The following is a 23,979-nucleotide window of genomic DNA, read 5'->3' as shown; positions in this document are numbered from 1 at the left end:
AGGTAGTCCAGGATTATCTCGCTTGACTTGATGTTTGAGTCTAACCATGTTTCTGTGCTTATGATTATATCTGGTTCTGTTGATTCAATTAATTTTCAAGGAGTTTACCTTTTTTCCTTAGACTTTGAAAATTGGTGTTTAGGATTCTCAATTGTTTCTTTGGTACTGTCTTTGTCTTTACTGGTTTATGTGATGATGTCATAATCGGTACATCTGAACTGAAAGTTGAGCAGTTAAATGATGGGGGATTTATGCTGGATCCTGATGTTGATTGGATGGATGCTTCGGATATACTGTCTGCCATTAGTGGATTGGTTGATATGTTTAGCGTTGAATGTTTGCTGCTATCTCCATTTGGTATAAAATATATTTTAGTTGAAGAGTTGTTTGGTTTGGAACATGATGGGCAGGTCCAAGTGTCTTTACTTTTACCTAAATTACTGAATTCTGTTGTGGACATTCCAATACAGTTTTTGTGTGTCCATTTGTCGCAGTCATCGCAGGCTATAGATTCCAATTTGCATGCTTTTTGGCAAATTGTGCACGGAAATCTTGGCTGTCTTGGGCCTGGGTTCGTCTCTATGCCACTCAGTAAGAGTAAGATGAGTCTTTGTGTACTCCTCTCTCTGATAGTTTTAAAATTTTGGTGTGTCAATTGAATATGTTTTTTACAGCTTTTTATCCAGTAGTAAGTTTGTACAGATGATGTTACTTGGTCAAGATGGTGTTCAGATAAGTATATATTCACCCCTTCTACAGCATTGTTGTTGTAAATGCAGTCCTGATATGTTGGTTTGTATTGATGTTGTTGGGTAAGTATTACTTGATGTACAGTGAAAGCTTGTATTGTCCAAAGAGTAAGTGTCAGCATGAATACAGTATAATAAAACATTTTGGTTGTGGATAATGTATCTTATACTATAGTACTTACAATATTATTGGTGTTTCAATCTGAGTCTCTGTGTTCTTTTCAATTTCTTCAAATGTCCAGTTCTGGAATATAAAACATTGGTTGGGTGATTTGTGGTAATCCTATGCAAGAGGTAAGTAGCAAAACCTGATAAGATTAACTTACCTAGAATTTTACTACTCGTCTTGTCTATAGATAGATATAGGAAGATGTGGTGTGAGTGCCAATGAGACAACTCTCCATCCAAATAATAATTTAAAAGTAAACCATTATAGGTTAAAGTACGGCCTGTTCACTTTAATTTTGACCCCTTTGTTTTCTTGGTAGTTTGAAGATGTTGATTAGAATAAGGAGTTTAATTCCTCTTGCTCAACTCGGATTTGTATGAATTCAGATTCTTGATCTATATTAAAGCATTCAGTGTAGGTGTCCAGCAATATGTTCTTAGTTATCGCTAGGCTCAGTAGACGTCCAGGATGTATGCCGTCCTTGTTGTTGATTGACAGGTTGACAGATTTATACCAGTGATTTTTCCTTCAAATTTTGTGTGAAGGTATATCATGGTTTAAGGAACAAAATATGACGAAAAAAATTGTGGGTCACCGACTTAGTTTTGTCGCTATAGCTTAGTTTAAGTGAAGCGTAATACAAGCGGATTCCAGTTTAGTCATAGTGCAAACTTTTCTTGCTGGCGCACTACTTTATTTGAAAAAAAAATGCAAATTGGACGTTTGAAACCCACATTTAGATTGCCAAGAATAACAACTATATTCACCTACTTTATTATCCGGTATTACTAGAGATTAAGCATGTATCAGTTTCAGATCCTTGTGTTGTTGCCGCACAATATAAACGGCCTTCAGAAACACCATCCGTCCGAATAGAAAAATGTTTAAAATAACCTTTCACGCCTCTTTTGTATTGAGAGTCTGTTTTTGTCCTCTGTCCCACCAGAGACATATTATACAATTGTATTATATGTCTCTGGTCCCACATAAGCAAATTTATTGAACTTGAAATAAAATAAAAAGAAAGGAAATATGGCACTATTTAACTAACAGTCTAGAGTATTTGACTATACCAGACTACATGTGCTTGTTTCTTTTTTGCGTCAATTTCAGAAGTTTACCATAACGAACTAGTTCGGTACTATTGAAAGACGGAAATACAAAAGCATGGACGGAGTTCTTTATACCATTATTTTACCCGACTAAGACGAAGGGTTTAGAAATTATTGCATCTAGTTTTTGAATTCATTGTATATATATATAGAATATTCAAGATATAAGGAAATTAAAATTATAGGTATACATATATAAGTTTCTAAAACGTTATACATCTATCTTAAAATGCAATCCTTTTATTACTACCTCATGTGTTTTCAATAAACGAGACAGTAAATATAAGATACAAAAAGTTTTGATTCAAAAATTAATTTAGAAATAATTCTCCGTTGAAAACTACAAAGTAAAATTTCTGGATAAATATATTAAATCAAAATTACTCATTTCGGAAATTAAAACAAAGAAAAAGTTGATCCCGCCATTGAAAATCGAAATTTGTTTTCAATCTTTCCGGTCACAGTTGAACCTAAGGGAGCTACAATTTGATTTTTATGGGGGGTGGGGGTGGGGGGGGCTAGGATGAAATTTGAAAAAAATAGGCAGGACAGGAGTTTTGAGTAAAAAAAAAGGCAGGATGAGACACTTGCAAAAATAAAAGTCAGGATGACAATTTATGTAAAAAAACTAAAAAAAAAAAAAAAAGCAGGACCGGATAGAGTGAAAAATAAAAAGACTGGGCAGAGATTACAACTAAATAAAAAAATGCAGGACAAAATTTTTCATCCTAGACCCCCCCCCCCCCCCCCTACAAATCAAATGGTAGCTCCCTAAATGAAAGGGAGTGATTTTATGTGAAGTATTATTCTTAGAGTAATTGGGCATAATCCTACTTTAGTCCCACATGGGATTGAACATTTTAAATTTCATCGAATCTAATCGATTTTGTGTTTTTAATTGAAATTATAAAATTATAATATCATTTCATAATTGAAATAAAGACGATCGAAATGTGTTATTTACCATTATTATAAGTATAATTACACAAATAAAAGAAAACAAATAAAAATATATTTATTATTTTGAGAAAAGAGTGTTATATATTAATCCTGTTTTAGTCCCACCCTATATGTTAAAACACTAAATTTTCCATAGGGGTCGGACTAAAACAGGATTAATATATGTGTCTTACAAACTAAGAATGCGACGGCGTAATATAAAGTGTTTTTTATATATATTAATCCTGTTTTAGTCCCACCCTATATGTTAAAACGCTAAATTTTCCATAGAGGTGGGACTAAAACTGGATTAATATATATGTGTGTTTTATATATATAAACATCTTAAAAACCAGAATAAAAAATACTGTATATGTTTAATTATTGATTTCCAAACAAATTTATATGAAATGAAATACTTATATAGAAAACACATTAAAATTGCATTCTAAAAGGGTTTTTCTTTTTGGGGTATTATAAAAAAGGGGCTAGGAATTTTTTAGGGGGAATAAATAGAAAAAATACCTTGAAGGAGAGACACACACACAATTAAAAAAAATGACCTTGAATTTTGACTCTTCACGATATATAGATGTATGATATTAAAAAATATATATGACCTTGAACTTTGACCTTGAAGGACAAACATTCACAATTTAAACAAAAATGACCTTGATCTTTGACTTTAAAGGATAGATAGACGTATGTCATTTAAAAAAAGAAGTAAGATGACCTTGAATTTTGACCTTGAAGGACAGACATATATACCAAAGGCTCCATGTTGAAGATCGTACATTGGCCTATAATGAGGAGGGCAAGGGGTTTAACTGTTATGCTGTTATGAGGCATTTTAATTCTTTGGTATCTGTTATTCTGAAAATATATTTACTGTTAGCTGTTATTGTCTAATTCTTTGTTAGCTGTTATAGGACTATTTTCTATTTTGTTATCTGTTATTGTGGGAATCTCTTTACTGTTAACTGTTATTGAAAATTTGAATGTTAGCATTTTGACAGCCAATCATCCGTAGAAATTGAAGATAATTGAAAATTGTGATTTGAATGGACAATAGTCTCTTTCGCACGCTTACCACATCTTCTTACAATGTATATCTATTGGGGTATTTCTACTGGTGATATTGGGTGGCTCTGTATTTGCAGAAGAATTTCAGTAGCATACATCACATAAACATATAAAATCAATTGGACCCAGGACCATTCCAGTATATATTATTATCCTTTATAATAAATTCCATTGTCTGTGAACATGTAGCATTTCGTACAAATTATAATTCACTTATTACTTGTACAATAACTTACAGTATGTATTTTGTTATAAAAAAAAGCATTGGTACACCCTATAGATTTTTTTCAATGGCCACATAATAATCGTTATGTTGTACTATAACACCACTGTCCCTGATTAGGGGAGGATTGGACACCAACTAGCATGCTTAAGTTGACGCAGTAACATTCTGTATGTGCCTATTTCCAAGTCAGGAGCTTGGATTCAGTGGTTGTAGTTTGTTACTGTGTAACTAATGTTTCTCGTTCACTATTTTGTGGATAAATAAGACAGTTAGTTTTCTCCTTTGAATTGTGTTATATTACTAAATGGTGTGGGTTTGAATAATGGCTTTGTGAATTATACATGAAAGAGAACCCTGACCACCATATTTTTAAAAGCTTTTTAACTGCTTCACATGGCGAAAACTGAAGCTCGGAAACCCCTTTTTAAAATCCTACAGCTTCTGCAATGCTGCACCCAAATTTGCCATATTCTATAAGTTCACATAAGATACATGATTGGTGTTTCACCTGGTGTCATTCAAATTTTCACTAGGTCCAATTTCTATAATACTATCAGAATTGTCACTTGAGTCAATTTCTATTATCAGAATAACCATAACTGGCATGCATGTTTCAGGTATGCATGTCCTGTCTCCACTGATCTGGGTATTTTTGTATTTTATAAGTAAGTTTTATCATGAGGTCATTAAATAAAAAAACAAATGTTGCGCATCAATGTTTTTTAATACTAGAAATCAAATTGATAATAAAGTATCACTGGCTGCACTATTTTCAAAAGTTAAATAAAAAAACCTAAATCATTAAAAATTGATCCCTCAAATGCCTAGAGATTAAAAATTATCCCTTTATCAAACTCAGAAATTAGAAATTTCGTTCAGAAAAATTCAACATGCCTACTACAACTTATTGTACAAGTTACGGGAAAAAAATCAACCAAGGCAGAACTGCCTCAACGGCCGAAACGTTTTGTTTACACAAATTACAATTTCCGAGGTCCATACCACAAGTTATATACTAAGATCTACGAGTCATCTACTGGATTGGTCCTGGACAGATTTATTTCCATGGTTCATTTACTGTTATCTGTTATTATCCCTTTTCAATTCCTTGTTATCTGTTTTTCACCATATCAATTCACTGTTTTGCTGTTATGTGGACCCCCCTTTCCCCCCTCTATAATGGTTTAGAGGGGTTTATGAGCTCATATGTAGTATAACGTAATCAGAGATCAAAATTTTAATTAGATTGGACCAATGGTATCCTCTTACAGTCACACTTTAGCATTAGTCGGGATGAAATCAGGACCTTTGTTGTCATACAGTCGCAACTATTTAACATATGCAGGAATCAAATCATGACCTATAGTATCCTCCTGTAGTCCCACCAATAGACCACTTTCGAGTTCATCCGTCACCGGAAAAAACTCGTCAATTATACGCGCCTTTATCACCATCATTTGTGCGTTTAGGGGCGTCGTCACTTCCCTTCAATGTTGAGCGAGTGGTTGGAAAACTATAATTCTATATTGTACGAATTATTCGGCAAATTGAATTCTCAAAATTGACAATCAACACTGCTGTCATTAGGGAATTGTCAGTAAGTACCTACAGATCAACCATTATTTCTAGTTTATCCTGCACAAAGACGATCACTAAGACGCTTGTTGAACGTAAATAGTGCAGGGATACAGGCGACCCCCTCTATCTGGTAAATGACGTCATAAAGGCGTGCATAATTGACCAGTTTTTGCCGGTGACGGATGAACTCGAAAGTGGTCTATTAAACATCAGGAGGGGTCGTATCAGGGACTTTAGTATTCTCCTACGTACTGTTCTGTCTACTTTTTTTTAAACATCAGCAGGGGTCGAATCAGGACCTATGTTATCCTACTGCAGTTCAAACTATTTAACATAAGAAGGGATCAAATCATGAACTATGATATACTCCTACATGCAAAGCATGATTAGTAGATAACTAAAAGCATCAGGTTTAAAATTCAATACGCCAAAAACGCGTCTTGTCCACACAAGACTCTCCAGTGACGCCCAGATATAAAAGATCGAAAGTGAAAAAAGTACAAAGTTGTACAGCACTGAAGATCAAAAGTTGAAAAGGTTTTGCCAAATACGGCATTGTTTGTATGCCCGGGATAAGAACATTCTTATTATATAGAACAATTCATGCTATTGCAAACAGTAAATTTTATCAAATGAATATGAAAGAGATATACATAACGAAACTGAAGTATTAACTAATTACAGAAAACTAAACCCGAATACGTAACGCCCAGATATAAAAGATCGAAGGTGAAAAAAGTACAAAGTTGTACAGCACTGAAGATCAAAAGTTGAAAAGGTTTTGCCAAATACGGCATTGTTTTTATGCCCGGGATAAGAACACTATTATATAGAACGATTCATGATATTGCAAACAGTAAATTTTAACAAATGAATGTGAAAGATATATTCATAATGAAACTGAAGTATTAACTTATTACAGAAAACTAAACCCGAATACATGATGCCAAGTTCAATACAGTATAGACACTCCCGAATCAGTCCAGGCGTCAACGCAATTAAAAAAAATAACGTCACATACGATGGCGAAAAAGCAAACGTTATGCCACATTTGAATTTATGAAATTTAGAAACAGCATGACGTCACACATGAAAAACTTTAATTCAAAAGTGAGATAGAATTAGGATTGCTTTAAGATTATATTAGAACTAAATACTGATAATTCATTAAAACAAAATGCATATTGCAATACTTATTAATAGCAATTAACTGTAATATATATATATATATGTCCAGTTTGTTATGAATCCAACTTCAAACGTAATTAATCGTACAAAATTAAATATAATTATAAAGGCGGTGATTAATTTTTCTATCCGTAACACCTAAATATAATAAAAAGACGTCAACACATTTGACAAAATCCGATGAGAATTACAAATATAACATTAAACATGTAAACTAAATACATGAATTTGGGATAAACATGACAGAAACACGTCTTATAGTAATACGAATTCATATTCAACAAAACAGTCACAATCGGGAATAAGTCACGTTTGGTAATTAAAAGATAAGACGACATAATGACAAACCACAATCTACCATGTGGTAAAAATGTCCTTAGCTAGTTTGGTTAAAGAGACATCATATGGATCCACCAATTCGTGATGGTGTCCATAAAATTTACGGAGTGTCAATTTTAATCTGTCCTCCTCATAACTTTGTTGGAGCAGTTTCTGCGTAAGGAGCACACTCCTGTATATGGAGTCCGTATAGTGTGAACAAGCACGTGAATAACGTATCAATTGTGATATGTAAACACCATACGAAGGGGCAGAGGGTATTTTACTGCTAAGAAATGGGAAATTGATAATTGGGAAGTTGAAATCGTCCCGTTTATCATAGATGTTCGTGTGAAGTCGTCCATCTACGTCAATATTGAGGAAAAGATCAAGGTATGAAGCAGTCCTTCTAGTATCAGTAGTATCCTTAATTTCAAGTTCACTAGGATATAAAAGTATGGTATAAAAAAAAAAAAAAATTAAATATGTCCTATATTTTATTATTTCTTATTATTTAAGGCTATAATCATTTGCTTTATTCCGTAAATGAAATTGACAAAGAAGAAAAATTCAAATCACTATCATTCAAAAGATATACTTTATGTACAGTCACTTCCTATTTTAGAGGAAAGCATAGCTTCTGATTCGATAGCTACGGATGATTAATAGGTAAGACTGTAGGAGGATACTATAGGTCCTGATTCAATCCCTATTTTTGTTTAATAGGTGGGACTGTAGAAGGATAACACAGGTCCTGATTTGATCCCTACTTATGTCAAATAGGTTAGGTGGAATTGTAGGAGTATACCATAGGTTTAATAAAATCACCTATCTTGTTTTACAGGTGGGACTTTAGTATCCTTATACAATGAAACAGTCCCATCGGTTAAACGTAAGTAGGGATTGCTGAACATTCAGTATCCTTGATGGATTGTTGACTCATTTTCAATTATACCAACGCTTGCTTATTTTACACTTATTTCGAGTAACCGTAAGTTATAAAAAATATCTAGGAATTAACTATGTCCTTTATTTTGTTGTTTCTTATTGTTCAAGAACAGGAAATAATCATGTGCTTTATTCCGTAAATGAAATTGATAAAGAAGAAGGAAAAAATCATGTTCATTTATTAGAATTGATATACTTTATGCAACTCTTCTCTATTTTAGGAGGATACCACATATTCTGATTCGATACCTACGGATGATTAATAGGTGGGACTGTAGTAGGGTACCAAAGCTTCTGATGCAATACCTACGGATGATTAATAGGTGGGACTGTAGTAGGATACTATAGGTCCTGGTTCAATACCTACGGATGATTAATAGATGGGACTGTAGGAGGATACTTTATGTCCTGGTTCAATACCTACGGATGATTAATAGATGGGACTGTAGGAGAAAACAATAGGTTCTGATTCAATACCTACGGATGATTAGTAGGTGTGATTGTAGGAGGGTACTAAAGGTCCTGATTCAATTCCTATTTTTGTTAAATAATAGGAACTGAAGGAGGATAACATAGATTTGATTCAAACACTGATCTTGTTTAATTAATAGGTAGGACTTTAGTATCCTTATACAGTCCCACCTTTTAAATATAAGTATGATCTAATTAGGACCTCAAGTATCCTTATACAGTCCCACCTTTTAAATGTAAGTAGGATCTAATCATGACCTTTAGTATCCTTATACAGTCCCACCTATTAAATAAGAGAAGGATCTTATCAGGACCTTTAGTATCCTTATACAGTCCTACCTATTGATAATTAGTAGGAATGGACTCGGGAACTTAAGTATCCTAATACAGCTCCACCTATTAAACATAAGTAGGGATCTAATCAGGAACTTTAGTATCCTTATACAGTCCCACCTTTTAAATATAAGTAGGATCTAATCAGGAACTTAAGTACCCTTATACAGTCCCACCTTTTAAATATAAGTAGGATCTAATCAGGTCCTTTAGTATCCTTATACAGTTCCACCTATCTATAATAAGTAGGAATGGAATTAAGACCTTTAGTATCCTAATACAGCTATCCACCTATTAAACACCAGTAGGGATTGAATTAAAACTATGTATACGGAATAAAGCAAATTAGTATGCCCTTTTCTTCCATCATAATTAAAAAACATAAAATCTACTTATTCCATGTTAATTTTTTTATGATATATATTGCTAATCTAAATAGGTATAGAATAAGAACTTATTGCATTCGTTGAATATGAGACAACTATCAATCAAAGACTTAACGTTCTTAAATGTACAGAACTTAATAATTAAAATTTCAAAAGGCAGAAGGATACTATATATATTTGTCATGATTTAAATCAAAATTGTGTGTAATAGGAGGTACTGTAGGAAGATACCAAAGGTCTGATTCAATCACTTATCTTGTTTTATAGGTGTGATATCAGTATCCATATACAGTCCAACGTATTTTGAAACATGTATCAGTAGGGATCAAATCTGAACCTTGAGTATCCTTGATATATTGTTGACTCATTTTCAGTTATACCAACACTTACTTATTTTACACCTTTTCCATATAACAGTATGGTATAACAAAAATATCTAGGAATTAACTTGGTCCTACATTTTTTGTTATTTCTAGTTAGAAGAACAGGGTATAATCATTTGCTTTATTCCGTAAATGAAACTGACAAAGAAGAAAAGTAAGTCTTATCTATGACTAAAAGTCGGACTGATGACGTAAACAATATCTGGACGCCTTTTTTTCGTTTTTCTACCAAAAATAACTCAATCTGAACAATCATAAGATAGGATGACAAATGCGACTATGCATGTTACCTATAGGACACAGAGGCATGATGCTTGATTTATTGTGGAAGGAAGAGAAGCGATACACAAAATGAAGTCTTCTCGTTTAATAGTATAGATATAAAATCAATTAATAACATACAAGTAATTTGTCAATACAAGTAATTGATAATTGTATTGTTTATCACTTTTAACAAGTTACTTGCCATGGTCAGAAATATATACAATACAATAATTCTGCCTTATAGTTCAAAGTTCACTAAGTCCATATGTTTGTATAAAAATGTCTACAGTGGAATAGCTTTCTTTTAAGTCCAGCACCAATATATAGATATTGTATCAAATCAATTTCTAATGTTCCAAAAACTTAGTTTAAACAGATTGCATCAATTATACCTGTGTCTGGTTGGAGTTAACAAAATATAGAAGATAATGTGGGGGAAAATAAAGAAAACAGAAAAAACACATATAATGCAAATGAATAAAGAAAAGACAAAAGACAAAAATACAAACAAGGTAAAAATATAAAGAATCCACAATAATGAGCTGCTAAAATCAAAACAAGGGACAAAACTTTCTGAATAGAGAAAAATGTAAACAAAAAAAATAATATAAGTGCCTACAACCTGACAACCCTGATACAAACATTCCATGAGTTTCAGAAATATTCATTCTATGTCTTTTTTGTGTAACTAATATATATTTCTAAATTAAGAGGATTATTTCTTACTAAGGAGGAGTAAAAGCAACTTTATATATCTCATATAGGTCAATTTTTTCGAAATATTTTTTTCCATGGTAGTATTTGAAGAAAATTTGCAGGTTCTTGCTATTATTTCTATTGCAATTGTAAAATTGTGTAGGCGCTTCCTAAAAATGTGGTGGTCATATCCCTGGGACAACAACTTTCGAGAACTCTGTACTTTTGATTTAAAATTACATCATTTCATGCCCTTTCATTTTCAACATGATTATTTTTACCAATAATTAACAAGTTCCAGGAGAAATCTGAAACTGATATCCAATAGTATATGTCACATGTAGTTTCCTGACATTGTAGTAGAAACCTAGGGTAGGTTCAAGGAGAAAAATTTTGAAAGCAGATAAAACAGAACACATTATGAATGGTATGACTTTATCAGATAAACATACCAATTCTAAAAAGTCAGGCTTAAAAAAGACACATGAACTTTAATGCATGGACCAAAGATATTGCAGGTGTGTTCTAAATTACATCTATTATATACAATTCTTAACATAAACATTCTTCACTTTTTTTTATTTTTTAAATCCTCATATTCATAAAGACATTTCCTGATTAAATATATAGAAAAGCACATAAATAAAGATCCCTATGTACATTACACTAAGCTTTAATATCTATAAACAAATATACAGAAAATTAAAGAATATAACACTAAATTTATTCCTGCTTAGTGCTATAATGATAAGTTTGGGACAAAAATTTGATAGAATAAATTAATACTTACAGAGGAGGAATTGTCTCATTTCATAGTAAATATATAATGCATAGATGAAAAGATGAAAAAGTGGCATTTTAGCATAAAATAATGAACATCATTAACAAATGGCAATTCTATTGATGTGTAAGGATACAAATTGAATTTTTTTTTTGAAATAGACTATTGGTCTTTTATGATTGTTTATCCATTTGATGTATGTTTAATTATTAAAAAAAAAGTATGATGGTAATGAAGTATAATTGAAGTCCTTTCCTACCCACCCACATCCATTTAAATGGAATAATCCTAAACAATAATCTGAAACAAATATATAAAAATAAATACCTATGTACAAAATGTATAAAACTTAACATAATTATTCTCTAAACTTTATAAATAATAAAACTGTAACAAAAGATAACATAGTAAAACCTAAATATCCAAATACGGGAAAACCAAAATATTGTAACAAATATCCTCCGACTGTTGGTGATAAACTTCTGATAAATGAGTTCACAGCCATGTTTAGTCCCAACATTACACCTAAAAAAAGAATAGAAATCACAAATTAAGATATGTCATTCTGTTTTTTGTCTCGCCTCAACAAAGTCCCAAATGGTAGACAATAAGATTTGTATCCAGCCTTTTTCAACTGACTTTATTTTATAAGTGTTACACCACTGTCAAAGGTTAGGGGACAGTTGGGATGTTTAACCCATCACATTATATATGTGCCTGTCCAAAGTCAAAAGCCTGTAATTCAGTGGTTGTTGTTTGTTGCTGTGTAACATATTTGTTTTCGCATCAATTTTTAGTACCTGAACCACTGACTTCATCAAGATTTGAAAAAAATCATTTAATAGATATGTAGCAGATTGAAAAACGCTTATTCTGATCATTGAAAAGCTTTATATTTCCTTTACAATAGAACCTGATTAAAACATTCAGCTGGTTTTTACATAGTTATCTCCCTGTATAGCTATGTACCATTTTCAGGTGCCAAAATCTCCTCATTTGGGATAGTAATGGTTCTTTGCATTTAATTCCATGTTGTTTACTATTTAATCACTTTATGATTAAATAATTTGAAGACAGTCAATAATTAGGTCGTTCTTGTATGTACTGTTTTCTATTTATCATTTTGTGGCCTTCTAAAGCTGGTTATTGGATACGGGTATTGCTCATTGTTTAAGGCTGTACTTTGACCAGTGTTGATATTAACTTTCAAAATCATTCGGTATCTTGTCAATAATACTACATCTTCAAATTTCTATATCATATATATATAAATCTATTTTGACATGATATGATGTTTGGATGTAAAAAAAGAATCATTAATCTTATTGTCAGTAATGGTCAAAATAATGTGTAAATTCTCTGTAAAAGTGCAATGAGAATCTTTTAAAAATCTTTAAAAGTATCTTGAATTGTTATTTATGTGGCTATAAACAAATGAACAAATGAAGATTTTATTTGATTGAAAGCATTTAGTTCAAAACAACATTATAACCTTACTAAATCTTGGGGTAAAAAATTTGTCCTGCATTTTTTTTTAGTTGTTATCTCTGTCCTATCTTTTTGTTTTTCACTGTATTCAGTCCTGCATATTTTTTATAAGTTTATTATGACTTTTACAATTTACATAAATTGTAATTCTGCCATTTTGTTTATGTTGCTCATCCTGTCTTTTTTTATTACTCAAAACTCCTGTCCTGCCTTTTTCAAATTTCATCCGAGCCATGCCCCCTTTTAAATCAAATGGTAGCTCCCTTATAACCTCAGTGTAGACAAACTAGTGATACAGTAGAAGATATATACGACTGTGAGGTATCCAGAACTTTTTATAAAGGGGGAGTCTGCTGACTAACCTAAGGGGGCCTGCTCCAGTCATGCATCAGTGATTCTCTATATAATCAACCAAATTTTTCCCTCAAAAAAAAGGAGGGGGGGCTCTTGTCAGTCTTGAGAGTGGAACACCAAAATTCAATTGTATACATAATACAACATACCATATAATCCTATTTTAGAACAGTTTTTATGAATGCAAAGAATACTCTATAAAATTATTGTAAATAATCATTGCCAGTTTTGTGAGATTTTGTTCTATGTAATTTACTTTCGGAACTGCTATGGTTTAAATTACCTGTATCTAATGCTGAGACTGTTCTAGTTAAAGCACTAGATATTACGATGTTAGATGAAGCTAAACCAACCACTAATGGTGTCATTACTAAACACATCTGAAAAATGTCTTTTACAAAGGCCTGAAAAACAAAACATGTACAATAAAATCTTTATAACACCTGTTACAAAACAAAACATTTAAATACTTATATTAAACCACAACAACTTTTGAATTGTTCCATACAAATTATACATTTTGGCAATAACATTTATTCTTAAAATTGTATACATAGCTTTGTCAGTTGCTGTCTTAATTTTAGTGTTTCATTTTTCTTACATGAACATATTTATCTTTAGAAGACGATCCTCAATGACATCTCACAAGTAAATAAAATATCTATTAAATCCATGTGAGATCTAATTACTGTGAATGCATTAATTTAGGTGGAAATGGGTTTCATGGATTGAGGAACTATTATATTTTCATTAATATTCAATTTCATAGTTTTATCGAAGTCGACAGACAAATCTATTGAAAACTCATACTTAGTTTTACAGCTAATTTCCTAAAGCATGTAGTGCAAAACTATGGTTGGCTTGCTTGCTTTGTTTGTATAATTGTTTATACAAGCTTTATAAATAAGATTGACATATGGTATTTAAACAATATATATAGGCATAGTTTAACCTGTTAATATAATATTTGAATTGAATTGGGGGTTATTCTTACGATTGTACAATATAAAAACAAAGCAAGCAAGCTAACTAAAGTCTTGCTCTACATGCTTCAGAGAATTATCTGTAATTGGAATTCATGGGAGTATATATACTTCAATGGGACAGCATTCTAGCAACAAAATCAATCTCAAAAAAACATTTTTAAGTCATTATGATATTCAATCCTAAATACAATTGAAATAAACAAATATCATTTACTGTGGATTGACTATTATTTTTATGGATACCAATATTGTTAATTCTTTCCTCTACATCCATGTTAACTTATAAATATTAAAGTTACAAAAAATGATTTTCCTATTATGATTTCAATAATTGTTTCACATCTCTGACCACACTCACATATGCTTCATTTTACTACACATTCTTACTTTAGACATCCAATATTAACATGTAAAAGGAATTTTGTTAAAAAGATTTGTTCTACTTACTAATGCCAGATACGACCACACTAGCAGAAAACTGGACCACTTTAAAATGTCATTTTCTGAAAATTTCTTTGTTAAAACTTTAACTCCTAAACCCTGTACAATCTGTATAAAATAAAAGTTATTTATAATATTAAGAATTACACAATTCAAAATTGTCATACACTAGTAATAAAAAACAATTTCTTTTGTCATTTTGTCATTTTTTAATATTGATTTGCTATTGATTCATTTATTTTTTGAGTGGATCAAATTCCTTAGAATCAAGTAACATTTTATTTTTTGTTTTTGAAACTCACTGTCCTTGGTTTTTTTTATCAATATGCCTCCAGACTTATAAGTTATAGCAAATTTGTATTTTGTTGAATATTTAAATTTTAGGTTATCCATGAAATTTAGTATTGCAATAATATTGATTAATCCAAAGTACACGTAATAGAAAAATAAATGATATAAAACAAAACAAATTCATGCACAACAGCAGGGCAAAAGTACACAAAAAGCAAAGAAACAGTGCTTTGTTGTTTTATACCTTAAAATAAACTTTTCTTTATCCCAAGAAAAAATATATTGAGTTTGGGGTTTTTAAAACACGAAAAAGTAGTTTGTAATTCTATGTCACTTGGGAGTATAATGTTTTACTTTTTTATTCAAACAGAAGCAATGTATTAAAACACTAAGCAGCAACTCAATATTTCAGACTGATGCAGGGGGTTAAACTGGCCTCTCAAAAGCAACTTACCATTGTTAAAATTCCAACATATGACATCATGTAGCCATTTTGTTCAGGTAATAATTTAAATGTTTCCATAGCAACAACTGAAAACATACTTTGGAAAACACCAATTGGAATGCCTGCAAAAAATATCTCATTGAACAATTCAAACTTTTAACCAATAAAACGTTAATACCACATAGAATCTATAAATAAAAAAAAATTACTAGTGTAAAACCATTACCGGAAAACTAACAGTCTAATGTTCATTTTGCTTCATAAGATGAGGTTTGAACAGAAGTTAAAAGCAAACCAGATGCTCCGCAGGGCGTAGCTTTATACGACCGCAGAGGTTGAACCCTGAACGGTTGGGGCAAGTATGGACACAACATTCAAGCTGGATTCCGCTCTAAATTTGGATTGTGATTAAATAGTTGACACAGCATAGGTTTCTGACACAGAATGAATGTATTCAAATGAACTTAAAATTTTTGTTTTCTCTTAGAGCAATTCACTATGCTGTTGAATATTAATCCTCTCAAAAAAATGTTTGAAGAAATTTTCTTTTTATTTATGAAATTTCAAATGAGAAAAATTGAACCCAATTTTTTATTCACATCCCCCTTTCCCTTATTCCAAAACTAATTTCAATTAAAATATTCTAATGGAGTTTGCAACAATTACTACTCATTTAAATACATCATAAAATATTAAGATGTAAAAAAACTGCTTGTTATCACTGAATGGTAAAGATTATTTAAATTTATCAGTTGGTAGTAAAAAGTGAATATACATTGTATATTGTATATAACAAAGATTTAAGTTGATTCTGGACAAAGAAAGATAACTCCAATTAAAAAAAATTATTGCAGATATTTCTTGCTTACTATACTGGACAAAGAAAGATAACTCTTAATTAAAAAAAAATTTGCTATTTCACAATATTGTGAAATTAGATATTTCTTGCCATTGCACAATACTTAATATAATAATTTTAGATCCTGATTTGGACCAACTTGAAAACTGGGCCCATAATCAAAAATCTAAGTACATGTTTAGATTCAGCATATCAAAGAGGCCCAAGAATTTAATTTTTGTTAAAATCAAACTTAGTTTAGTTTTGGACCCTTTGCACTTTTATTTAGACCAATTTTAAAACTGGACCAAAAATTAAGAATCTACATACGCAGTTAGATTTGGCATATCAAAGAACCCCAATTATTCAATTTTTGATGAAATCAAACAATGTTTAATTTTGGACCTCGATTTGGGCCAACTTGAAAACTGGGCCAATAATCAAAAATCTAAGTACATTTTTAGATTCAGCATATCAAAGAACCCCAAGGTTTCAATTTTTGTTAAAATCAAACTAAGATTAATTTTGGACCCTTTGGACCTTAATATAGACCAATTTGAAAACGGGACCAAAAATTAAGAATCTACATACACAGTTAGATTCGGCATATTAAAGAACCCCAATTTTTCAATTTTGATGAAATCAAACAAAGTTTAATTTTGGACCCTTTGGGCCCCTTTTTCCTTAACTGTTGGGACCAAAACTCCAAAAATCAATACCAACCTTCCTTTTATAGTCATAAACCTTGTGTTTAAATTTCATAGATTTCTATTCACTTAAACTAAAGTTATTGTGCGAAAACCAAGAATAATGCTTATTTGGGCCCTTTTTTGGCCCCTAATTCCTAAACTGTTGAAACCAAAACTCCCAAAATCAATCCCAACCTTTCTTTTGTGGTCATAAACCTTGTGTCAAAATTTCATAGATTTCTATTAACTTAAACTAAAGTTATAGTGCGAAAACCAAGAAAATGCTTATTTGGGCCCTTTTTGGCCCCTAATTCCTAAAATGTTGGGACCAAAACTCCCAAAATCAATACCAGCCTTCCTTTTATGGTCATAAACCTTGTGTTAAAATTTCATAGATTTCTATTCACTTTTACTAAAGTTAGAGTGCGAAAACTAAAAGTATTCGGACGACGACGACGACGACGACGCCAACGTGATAGCAATATACGACGAAAAATTTTTCAAAATTTGCGGTCGTATAAAAATGATTTTACTAATCCTGCTACATATTCATGTGCCAATCTATTTCAATTAATTATGACGTCTTGAAAGGCTATTATATTTTTTTTCTTTGACGCCTTACATCGAAGTAAGTCTTTAAATTGACAGGTTGTCTGTAAATAATCTTTTTTAAATTTTCACATTCTCTCTTCAATATGGACTATTTAGAGCTTGAAATAGTGTGAAACAACTGTCTTTTGTTGAAGACCCCATGTTGACCTCTGGATGTCTTTGTATTTTATAAAGTTTTCTGTATCATTGAAGAATACGCAATTATTCTTTTTTTATATATTGTAAGGTACCCAGACAAGCCAGGTATAATTTTCAGTTTATGTTTTACACATTTATATGATCACCTGTTTTGAAGAAAAACAAACACTAAATTCTCACATATTATGTATCAACATCACCTATATCTTAATTTTATTACTTGTACTATTATTTTTTCCATTTTATTTTTTCTGTCACCCATAAAAACACCATTACCTGCTAGAGCTCTAACTGTAAGTAGAAACAGAGCACCAGGAGCTGTGGCTAATTGTAAGATCTTTTTTATACTCAATAATGATTGTTCTTTAACTGCAAATAAAAATCCACAATAATGTTATGATTATTAACTACAGGAATGTCAGTTACAATATTCAATCTTGGCTATATATGCATTTTACTATAAATATGATATTTTACTTGTTGAAATTTTTATTTGTATTAGAGTGTATTTTTCAAAGCTGAAACTTCCTCAAGAAAAGTTGACCATAGTGTTGATTGTTCTGTTTTGGTACTTATGGTTCTAATGATCTCAAACTTTTAGTCTTGCATGAACCTGATGAAAGTTAGGGATCATAGATTTATTCCAACGAGGAAGCTCCGAGCATGCTCAGAGGATGCTTGGAGCTTTTTCAGTAAGCTCTTCTCTGCAGTTTATGTGAAAATAATTATCATGATCCATTAAGATGTCAATCAAATCTTTATCACTTCTATAAGATAGAACTGCAGAGAAGGGCCTACTGAAAAAGCATGCTCGGAGCTTCCTCGTAAGAATGAATCTATGATCCTTTCATCAAGATAAAGTTTCTTCGGGTGAAAGTATTCTCACTGTGCTGAAGACCCACTGGTGGCCTTGTGCTGTTTTCTGCTCTTTGGTTAGGTTATTGTTTCTTTAAAACAATCCCCATTTCTATTTTCAATTTTAATGGACCATTTGTGCATAAAATAGTATGCTTTTGGTTGGGTTGTCTCTTTGACATATTCCTCATTTCCATTCTCAATTTTACTTTCCAGTTAATCATACCTTCTGATGTGACGACTATTCTCTTGGTCTTCTGTGGAATGAACTGCCATGTTAAATACACACTTAACAGAGAGCCAAGAAATGATGTATATGCAGCAGACTGTTCACTGAAAAATACAAATGGATTTAAACAGATTATAAGAGTCTGTCAAATGTTTTATTATATATTAAATGAAAATGAGTGTTATCAAGGAAAATATTTTACACTGTATTGTAGGACGAAAAACAAGGAGTTGGAACATCTGACAAAAATTCCTAAACCTGACCTAAGTGCATCCTTAATAAAACATTGACATAACACAACTTAAAAAATGCTTGCCCCTAGAACTTCTAGCCTATAAGTTCCTCAAAATTTAATTTGAAAATATCAGCCAATATTTGTTCATGTGTATGGCAAAAATATACATGTGAAATTGTGAATGCAATGAGGGCAAGCAAAACAAAAGAGAGGTTTTGGATGGGATTAAATGATTAAAGAATAATGCCCTTAAAAAATGGAGATTAGAGAATAACTGGCAAAAAAAATGAAGATTAGAGAAAAAAAGGGGTTGATTTTTTGAAGATTAGAGAAAAAAGGGGTGAAAATTAAATGTTTACAGAATAACAGAAACCCCCCCCCCCCCTTCCAGACCATCATAGGACAAACTTGTTTTACATTGTCATTTCAGTGCCTTTTATAGCTGACTATGCGGTATGGGCTTTGCTCATGGTTGAAGGTCGCATGGTGACTTATAGTTGTTAATTTCTGTGTCATTTTGGTCTCTTGTTGAGAGTTGTCTCATTGGCAATCATACCACATCTTCTTTTTTTATATTGACTGATTACTGCATATTGATATATACAGAGTTGGTTTTCTTTCTTTCTGATTACATGTACCTGAAAAACTTTATAACAAGACCTCCAATAAACGGTCCTATAACCATGCCAACGCCATAAGATAACCCCAGCATTCCAAGTGCACCAGCTCTCTCTTTTTCACTGCTTGTGTCTGTCACAATCATTTGTCCAGCTATTATCAAATATCAAATCGTATTGTTATTGTGAAACTTATTTTCTTTAACAATTTACAAAGCTATACATGAGACTACTTTCTATTATATACAAAATGAAATAATTGTTTGTTTTTTTTCTTTTAAGGATTATTTTTTTAACCTGCTATGGCATTCAAGACAACATATATAATATTTCCTTTTTTCTGATGCTTGATAATGGTTTTATGTTACTATTTTTCATGGAGTTAAAGTGAAGTGAGTTGTCAATGTTCAGAAACTGGCAAACAGATTAGCTGTTGGTTTATAAGTTGCAATAAATGAGGATATTTGAAATGTATATGCTATAGATTAGACACTTTCATTATATAAATGTTATTGCTAGTACCTTGCATAGCATGCATAAAAACAGAGGGTAATCTGGATATAAATAGCATCAGGAAAGTCCCTGACATCCCAAGCAAAAGATATGACAAACTTGCTGAAAAGAATGCCAACATCATGGCTGCTTGTCCACCCATCTTATCACCAAACTGTCCAAATAATGGTCCACCTGCAAGCTGTACAACTGCAAAAGTGGTCTGCAGGTAACCAAACATTACAGGGTCTACTCCAAGCTTCTTTGTTAAATACTGAATACACAAAAGAATTTAAAATCAGTCTAAAGAAATTGCAAACGAGAGTCAACTAATTGAGAATGTGGCACACATATTACATGTTACACAACAAATGTATGAGTCCTTAGTAAAACTTATATCATCTTGATTCAATATTTCAATACATGTATACTTGGTACTGAATAGATTTATTTTTTAACTGATTGTTAATTGCTTAAGCAAATTGTTCTAAACATTTTTTCCATGGTTAAATATTAAACTTGATACATCTAACATTTATATAGCAAGTATTCTTAAATGAACACTTGAAAATTCATAGAAAACAAATTTGAAAACATGAAATTAAAGGGACAAATTTTTGTTCAGACCTTGTAATTTTCCAAATGATAATGATTTTTTAAGTTTTTCCTCGTCTACATGGTCTAGATTAGTATTTCATGTATTCATATAACATTGTATAAATAAAAATGTATAATAAATGATGGCTTTTAATAAATACAATTCACTTTTTTACTTTTGAAAAAAACTATTATTTTGATAAATAATCATATCGACTTTTATCATATTGTTCTTAACACTGGTATTCTATTAGTTTCTATACTATTAAACGAGAAGACCTCATTTTTGGTGTCGCTTCTCCTCCTTCCTCAATAGATTGATCATTGTGACTGTATGTCCTATAGGTACCATGCATAGTCGCATTTGTCATCCATTCTTATGATTATTCAGTTTCGGTTATTTTGGGAGAAAAACGGAAAAAAAGAAGTCCGGATATGTGTCCGTCATCACCCCGGCTTTTATTTATAGATAACTTCCTCTGCCGTTTATTTTTGTAAATTTACATTACAAACCCTATATTATCATTGCCTGAATCGTTATATAAGAATGTTGTCCCAAGTGTAAACATCAACCCAGGCCATGTGAAAATAAAAAAAAACATTTTTGTAATTCACTTATCGTCACGTGATAAACGCATAGCCTTTATTATCATGTTTTATGTAAGATTATATTATCATGTTTTATTTAAGATTCATGCAAGCCATTTTCACATTGACTGAATCGTTATATGTTGTCCCAAGTGTAAGCAACGACCCAGGCTGTGTGAAAATAAACACAATCATTTTTGTCATTCACTTATCGTCACGTAAATAACGACACAGGCATAGCCTAAATTATAATGTTTTATTTGTCACATAAATAACGACACAGGCATAGCCTATATTATCATGTTTTATTAAAGATTCATGCAAGCCATTTTCACATTGCCTGAATCGTTATATGTTGTCCCGAGTGTAAGCAACGACCCAGGCCGTGTGAAAATAAACACAATCATTTTTGTCATTCACTTATCGTCAAGTAAATAACGACAAAGACATAGCCTATATTATCATGTTTATTTAAGATTCATGCAAGCCACTTTCGTAATCCCAACTGTAAGCAACGACCCAGGCCGTGTGAAAATAAACACAATCATTTTGTCATTCACTTATCATCACATAAATAACGACACAGGCATAGCCTATATTATCATGTTTTGTTTAAGATTTAACGACACAGGCCCTATGAAAAACAAGAATGTGTCCATAGTATACAGATGCCACATCCGATCGGCACTATCATTTGCTTTGTTTTGACCGTGAAATGGGGTAAAATCTCTAAATTGGCATTAACATTAGAAACATTATCATAAGGAACATATTTACTAAGTTTCGAGTTGGTTGAACTTCAAATTCATCAAAAACTACCTCGACAAAAACTTTAACCTGAGGCGGGACAGACGGACGGAAGAACAAACTAGAAAAAATAATTCCCATAAATGGGGCATGAAAATTTATTGTTGAGAGTAAAAACTTTAACCTGAAGCCGGACAGAAGGATGGACTAACAAACGAACGGAGGAACAGACTAGAAAACATAATTCCCATAGACATGATAGATGGGGCATACAAATTTATTGTTGAAAGTGAAAGTAGTGATTTGGCCAAAATGAAAGTAGGGTAGAGATTAGCGGGAGGCAAGACTTATTTGGAACGTTGGGATCTGGTGCTTTTAAGCTCGGGATTTCGGAACTGATTTTTACGGGATGCGGGAATATTTTTTTTTTATTTCGGGATGTCGGGATATGAATTTCGTTAAAATACGCACCTCGGGATTTCATGTTTTTAAGCCCGGGATTTCAGAATCAGGCCCCCTCAGACCATCCCTCAAATGAGCGTTATTCATTTATACGAGATTCAAATCCTACCATTGGCATGTTAATAGGGCTTTCAAAAAGGAAAAGCACTGATGTATAATTGTTCTACAAGCACATTTTATTATCTAATAATAATGGTATATAACTTGAGCAGTTTCATTTGTTTCATGTTTGAAGCGGTGCAAATTTTTAATTTAATTTGACTTTTACCAAAAAATGCATTGTACCAAAGAGGAAGAATAATTGTGGCATAAGGCCAGAAACACAAAAAAATAATCGAATTTAACAGAAAGGAAACACATAACGGAGGGCTTTTTGATACCTTATATGAAATTCTCCTGTCAAAATATCTTTTACAAAAAATCATCCTACAACAGTTTACAAGCTTTATATGCCAAATGTATGCCCGCGATTTCGCGGGTGTGTTCTAGTAGCTTCTAAAATGAAAAACCATTGTTAACAAGTATTTAGAAAACCAAGTATAAACATATCCATTTTTTTTTTAAATATAACAAACAGCCACTAACCAGAAATATAGCTAAATATCATGAAGATAATACCAAATCGGATTCTGATATTCAATAACATTATTTAAGGTTTTCCCGTATTTTTTTAAGATGACGTTTAATGTTGTTGATTGTTATTCCCACTTTACAAACAATTACAAAAATTGTTTACCTAATCAAAATTTTCTTAAATTATGGAAATGAGAAATATCAATCATGTATAGAAGCATCATAAATTATCTTCAAGTCTATGTCCTATATTTTGACATGCAGTGTTCTTTTCAAAACAAAAGAAACATCTGCGGCACAATTCTCGGCCATTCAACCTGTGTGAATATAAAATAAATACCGGCAATGTGCCTGTCTGAATCCAGAAACATGTTGAATACAAAAAGATATTGATGTGAGTGACAAACACAGCTTTGTTGAACCTCCAACCAAACACTTTGACTTCGTCAGGCTTTTCTGGTGGCATCTCTTGTTTCATCTCAGGCGACTTATCGTCGTCTGATGCTCTGGATTTCTCTGTCATTCGATTTTTCATGTGTTTCCAGTATGTTTACCGAGAAAAGTGGATAATGTTTTACACCAAAAAAAACACGTCAATCTTTTTGTCAATGTAAGTTTTTTTCTTTAAATTACTCTTCTAATTTATGATGTTTTAAAACATCTAAATGAAACAGAATT

At 31.7% G+C, this 23,979-nt stretch overlaps 1 protein-coding gene across 1 annotated transcript; it reads right to left on the bottom strand.

Moving 5' to 3' along the window:
* Nucleotides 1–10,425: 10,425 nt before the first annotated feature.
* On the bottom strand, nucleotides 10,426–23,937 carry LOC134691117 (solute carrier family 22 member 18-like). Its single transcript, XM_063551382.1, has 9 exons — nucleotides 23,642–23,937; nucleotides 20,365–20,608; nucleotides 19,864–19,996; nucleotides 18,988–19,094; nucleotides 18,183–18,275; nucleotides 15,639–15,751; nucleotides 14,900–15,001; nucleotides 13,750–13,870; nucleotides 10,426–12,149 (listed from the first exon to the last, which is right to left on the bottom strand). Exons 1-9 carry the CDS (start codon nucleotides 23,834–23,836, stop codon nucleotides 11,983–11,985), a joined length of 1,275 nt encoding a protein of 424 aa, XP_063407452.1. The 5' UTR covers nucleotides 23,837–23,937; the 3' UTR covers nucleotides 10,426–11,982.
* Nucleotides 23,938–23,979: the final 42 nt, after the last annotated feature.

The sequence above is a fragment of the Mytilus trossulus genome, chromosome 11 (assembly GCF_036588685.1).
Source record: "Mytilus trossulus isolate FHL-02 chromosome 11, PNRI_Mtr1.1.1.hap1, whole genome shotgun sequence".
NCBI classification, from domain to species: Eukaryota; Metazoa; Mollusca; class Bivalvia; order Mytilida; family Mytilidae; genus Mytilus; species Mytilus trossulus.
Note: the sequence above shows the minus strand (reverse complement) of the source record. Positions and strands in the feature narration are given on the sequence as shown.

Bases quoted from the DNA above. Each gene is read 5' to 3' on its own strand.
- LOC134691117 (XM_063551382.1), bottom strand. From the start codon at position 23,836: ATGAAAAATCGAATGACAGAGAAATCCAGAGCATCAGACGACGATAAG. The intron at 20,609-23,641 runs GTATTTATTTTA...TTGTGTATTCAG, and splicing joins TTCAGACAGGCACATTGCCG to TATTTAACAAAGAAGCTTGG. The intron at 18,276-18,987 runs GTATGATTAACT...TTTTATTTGCAG, and splicing joins AATAGTCGTCACATCAGAAG to TTAAAGAACAATCATTATTG.